Consider the following 5966-nt stretch of genomic DNA (forward strand, 5'->3'; position numbering starts at 1 on the left):
ATAATCCTACCACACTCATACCTTGTCTAAGGACATTTAATAAAAATAATTCAATCTTTTGAGTTATTTTTTGTGTAAACAGAAAATGACATCTAGTAATTCTTCATTTTGGTGATGCTGGAACTGCTCAACAAAAAACTAAACCATGCTGTAAATCAAAATATGAGTAGGGAGAAAGACGTAGAAAGTATTTCATAAAACTAACTTTTCTTTCCCATTCTATTTCCTCACTTTAATGACCTAATACTGAAACACTAAAGTAAAAACAAAAACAAAAAAAATCCTCTTTAATAGAAGTTGAGGATGCCATTCTCCCAAAAATCCCAGCAACTGGAAGGGAAAGTTGCAACCCTATGAAAATGTCTCTTCCCAATTTTCTCTTTGATACAGAATTGTCAGCAAAAATAGCTTTATGAAACATTTTATAGTCAATGATTTGTCATTTTCTGATATAAAAAGTTAGGCAGGAAGCTGTCTAGTAAGTTATAATAAATGACTTGTCCACAAGAAGTACAAACAGAACATTACAGTTATCAAGTTTCATATACAATAAAAATGTCCCACGAAAACAGCATGTTCTATTTGATCCTATTTGTAGGATTTTTGTCTGTTATTAAGGCAATTTGGTATCAATTTTTTGTCTTGATTCCTGTAAATGCATCTTCTACATATACAATCCACTTGCATTAGCTTAAAAAGCAAATTTCATCAGGGCACAATTTTAGAAGTATAGAGGTACAGTATTAGTCGATGTCTTTAGGGAATTACTTCCCCTCCCACCAAATTTAAAATATATGTATCTATTCTGGGTTTTATATGCTTTGAGACAAAGATTAATAAAGATTTCCAAACAGAGAGAGACGTTGATCTCACCCTTGAAAAGTCTGCTTTTTAAGAAGCACCAGCAAAACTCCATGCTCCTATCTTCCCAAGCATCTCTACCACACCGCTTCAGTCTCCTGTAAGGAACCAACCACAAAACCAGTGTTGCAGAGCCTCCTGAAGATCGTCACTTTCCAGCTAACCTGGGTGAGTAGTATCAGAAACAGAAGATGGATGTTCGGAGCTGAGAGGACTCTGAGTTTCCTGGTTTCCAAACCCCTTCTGCAAGCACTGTTTATAGCTGCTTGCAGTATTAAACTCCAGCTTGAGCAATGTACTTACATTTGTGTGCAATTCCCAAATTATACAGCAACGGGCAAAGGACTACTCATGAATTCGAAGCTATTTATAATATCGCAGAGTCAGGAGCTTCCTGAATTAAGTCAAGATTTCCAGTATAACCACTTTGACCGCAGCGTTGTTTCACTAGCAGTAGCAGTAATACAGCACACACCGTCACTTCTGACTGGTCCTTCCCTCAGAGCAAATTGTTCCAAGTTCAGAATGACCACACCAATTAAGAAGGTGTTGCTATTTACAATGCTCACAGTGACTTGAACCTCAGGAAGTCCAAACACACCACAAAACCACCAAAACCAATCTCCATGTTATTCATGGTGAAAGATAATGATTTGGCAAGACTAAATGACATGCCCAGGATGATACACACTTAAGAGCTGGGAATGCTACACTGGAGTGACAGCTGGTAACATTTACTTTCAAAACGCTGGTGAGAACTGAAGTACTGAAAATCTTAACTATTGTACAAAATGAACCCGTGGGATTCACTGAGTTAGTAGCCATGACTTCTAAATTGAGCTTTACCATTTGCTCACCATCTCCTTTTCCTCTGTCCTCCTCTGTGAATTACATTCCCATCAGCAAAAACAGGCCCAGAAATTTGATGCAACTTGCCCAAGATGGCCCAGCCAGTACCCAGTTCCCTGCAGGTCAAAATACAGATTGCAATGCAAGTGACGTTATTTTGGAATTAATATTGATGTACTGGCTACTAATAAAATCCAAAGTATTCGTAACTTGTGACAGCTGCTACTGAAGAAGGCAGTTTCAGTTGCTGTTTCTTTTTAAACATAATGAAACCATACAAAACTTGATGAAATACAAGGACTTCCATAAACTGAAGCAAAAAAAGTATCAAAACTATGTTCTTACATGCTCTTTCTTAGCATATCACAGTATCTCTCATGCTTTATTCTTGGTGCCAGCTCGACTGTATGTTTCAGTAGAGTCTTGCACCGAGCTAGTTACTTTGAACTTCTGCTTTTAGTTATCATCTAGAAATATTTGGTCTGTGAAAATACTGCAAAGTGTTAATATTTTAGAAATTGATTTCTGATGTCAACACCCCAACTATAATTGCACTATTTTCAACCTTTAGTGACAATGTGAACAATCAGTTTCATGAGTCTATAAAGTAAAACCCCCACAAACACAAAATAATCCTAATAACAGTGTTTTACTCTTTTATTTCGCCATTTTTTTTTGCACAAAAACTAAAGCAGGGTGTGTGGGGTAAATGGTGAGCAATGTTTGTGCCAGCTCAGACACCATTTCAAGATTTCATATAAAAGCAAAAGCCGATTTTAAAATTCATCTGTGGTTGTTAGCAGTGTTTCACATGTGGGTATGGAATTTTAAATGGTCATTTAAAACTGTAAAGCTAATTAATCAATCTGTTACAAAGCAGGAATAGTTTAGTCTGTATTTTCTAATGCCACCGCGATGTGATTCCTTTCTGACAGACTATAATAAAAGAATAAATTTTAATAAGACTTTAAATGATGGCTGTAGTTAACTTCATCCTAAAGGTGTTTTCAGCATCCACATTGCTGAGATGAGCACGGATTTTTATCCTGCTAGATAGGTAGCTTTTAATCCAAGAAGATGCCTTCAAAGACAAAAGCCAACACATGTAACCATTCACACAAACATGAATCCTGACTCTGTCACAATCTGCTTTGGAGGTATCCACATTTCACAATGATGGTTAAATGTTTGTAGGACAGGCAAAGGCCTTAATGGACCAGAGTTTTAAACTTTCTGACTTGTCAAGTTGTTATACTGTGAAATGACACTCAAGGTCTGCCTCTATCTGACTGTCTTCATTGTGGAAGCAACTGGCACACTTGGATCAGACTCTCAGACCAAAAGGGTGTCTTCAGTCAGGTATTAACACCTTTGGCCAAACTGTAAACTTTGTCTCTCCCTCTTCAAATCGCTTCCAGGCAAGCTTGTCTTCAGAACATGGGGCATTTGGTAGCCCTGATGGCTTGAGCACATGCTTGACACCACAGTCTGATACGATGAACAGAACTTTAAATCTTCAAGGGATCAAACACTACCAGCATGCTTACTGCCCTGATCATTCACAGCTTGATTTACAGTCTGCTCTAGTCACTGACAGAGAAAAGAATGAACTGTCAGTTCCTAGATGATGCTCAGCATTGCAATGAAATTTTTATAGCCCAATTGCTTTTTATTTGAAAACTAATTTTCAATGTGATTTTTAATGCAATTGTTTCTTAATGTGCAGTAACAATTAATTTGCTTTAAGTTGCCTAAGATTTTCCTAACATGGTAGATAAGTGAGAGACAACTGCAATTTACAGGACAGCCTGATTTACTTCCTCACACACATACACAAAAATATTTCTTGTTTGTAATTTAGAGGACCCCTGAAGTTACAATAAAAACTTCTGCCCTTTCCCCCTGGCACCAGCCAATTCTACCCAACGTTTGGAAGGATTCATGAACCTCTGAACAGACCCTGCATTTCAGTTTACAGGCACAGAGGAAGGCCTCGTTACTTGCGGACATCAAGGAGAGAGCAATGTGAACGATAAGCCACCTTTCTACTTTCATCTCCCACTCACTTTTGATGTCCTGATGCAACAGCGCACTGGCAAGGTGTCATGGGGGGAGAGATTCCCAAACTCACAGTAGGCTAGAATTGTCTTCCTCAGAGCGACCTTTACAAACTAAAATAGCAATAAGCCATTTGCCAACCTGCAAGTTATGATCTCTATGAAATGACAGTGCCCAAGTCTCCAAATCACTTCCACACAAACACCTGCAATGCTGGCAAATATGCACATGTGATAAAAATTTGCAGTGTGTTTAGTACATGTAGTTTACTATGGATCTCCTCCCTTTCTTGTCTGCAGTCTTCTCCTGCTCTCCAGTTCCCCCAGGAGTTCAGATTATTCTGCATTTTCCCCATCCTGTTCCATGCACATACTGCTTTATGTCTCCTTTCCCCTCTCACATACTCTTTTACTCCTGCACTCTCATCCTACCCTAACTTCCTTTCCCTTTTTCCCTGCCCCACAAATCCAGCTCCTTTAAATTTCTGATCCTTTGAAGATCTCTCATTTTATTCTTCCCACTAAGCTCAATGATAACTCCATTTCCCCAATAAAATCTTGTCCTTTTTCCTACCTACACATAGGTGGGATTGCTCGCCCTTTTACCGCACACAGTCCCTGGATGCTCTTTAGGAGAGGAGGACAAGGACCACTCTTCTCTCTTTCCAGAATGGACAGTTCCTTGGTACATCGTGCTCTCCCTCCGAGAGGAGCTTCTCAAGAGGCATTTCTCTGGCAGGGTCACAAAGCAGGCTGACAATAGCTTTCCTCGCTGCACAGGAAATGCTCTGATGGTAATTGACTCTCTTCCCCAGGCAGAGTATCAAAGTGCGAATCAAGGCTTCCCCTGGAATTTGGATTCGGTTGCCCGAGCTAGAACAATAATGGAGATGCTAGACAGGCTTGATAATGGCTTCTATTTTAACTTCTGCCTTTATTTTTTGGAGCTGCCTGTCACTTGGCATTACTATGGTGCTTGCTGACCAGTGATATGTTTGTTTTCTTGTACTCCCTGCTTTTGTGCAGCTGTATTCCTCTACAGACTCCTCTAATACCTTCACTGCAAGCTGTGGGGCAGGATGATTCCTGCACTATTTGCACAGCCGAGTCCAGTGGGGGCCAAGGCCCCTTCAGTGCTCTGTTAATACACAGCATCTAAAGCTTGGGTCTGGTCGCAGAACAAGGGGGACAGTATTGGCAGGAAATGAGACCTTTCCTCGCTCCCCCGAGCCTGCCTACTGCCTTGTATCAGACAGAGCAAAAAGCAAAACGGGCAGGATGGGCGCAAGGAAGGAATTGAAACAGTGCCCAAGTGAATGGAAAGTATCCAGATGGCTGTGGTAACTCACACGATGGGAGTAAAAGCAAAACAAAATGAAAACAAAACCATATGCCATGTACCCTTCGCTCTCTTGCTCTCTTTCTCTCCCTGCCTTTCTCCTGGCTGTTGCCCCAGGTCTTTCTATCAGTACAGATAATAGTATGTTACTCAATTATGTGTATGTCATGAATAACAATAACCCTTTTTTACATTAGAGATCATGGATTATGACTATCCATGTGACAAAGAATGTAATATGAACCACAAAATGATACTCATGTAAGGGTCAAGAAGTGTAAGGGTCTACAACGGGAGTTGTATTTCTTCATCAAATCCTTCTTTTTATCTGGTACGCTGTATACTTATAAAAGAGAATATTAACTTTACATGTCTATGTTGCTATATGCTATAGAAATATCTACTCACAACCTGCTTGTATCTCAGGGGGAGTATTCAAAAGCATCATGGCAGTGGCAGCATCAATGTCAGGATCTGGAAAAATCAACCAATAAATACATTATTTACAACTGGGCTAATCTTCTTGCCCCCATTGCTAAACTATAGGTTCAACCAAATCTCTGCAGTGAAAAGGTATGAGAGTTCATTATTCAGCGGGCTTGTTGGTCACACATTGAATTTACCCCCAAACTTGCATGTGACCCCATTGCTATTATTAAACAGAGTGCAGTGCTGAATGTCACCAAACCATACTCCTGTGTACACGACACCTTCGCTGTTAGCCTCATGAATTTGCTATTTAATTCCGTAGAGAATATTTAGATTTCATTACAATGGGTCTGTGAAAGCAGGTGCAACATGACAATTTGGAAGCAACACAGAGGGATGAGCTGACAGTAGAGTGGGAAAGCATAAAGAAC

At 39.8% G+C, this 5966-nt stretch overlaps 1 protein-coding gene across 1 annotated transcript in view; it reads right to left on the reverse strand.

Moving 5' to 3' along the window:
* Positions 1-5580, reverse strand: part of LOC104157862 (forkhead box protein N3-like) — a gene marked incomplete at its 5' end in the record, with an annotated part of 22710 nt that extends 17130 nt beyond the window's left edge. Inside the window, one exon of the mRNA XM_009695365.1 lies at positions 5515-5580. Within this exon, the coding sequence (XP_009693667.1) occupies positions 5515-5580 (66 nt within the window). The remainder of the gene's footprint in view (positions 1-5514) is intronic.
* Positions 5581-5966: the final 386 nt, after the last annotated feature.

The sequence above is a fragment of the Cariama cristata genome, unplaced genomic scaffold (genome assembly GCF_000690535.1).
Source record: "Cariama cristata isolate BGI_N322 unplaced genomic scaffold, ASM69053v1 scaffold30062, whole genome shotgun sequence".
NCBI lineage: Eukaryota > Metazoa > Chordata > Aves > Cariamiformes > Cariamidae > Cariama > Cariama cristata.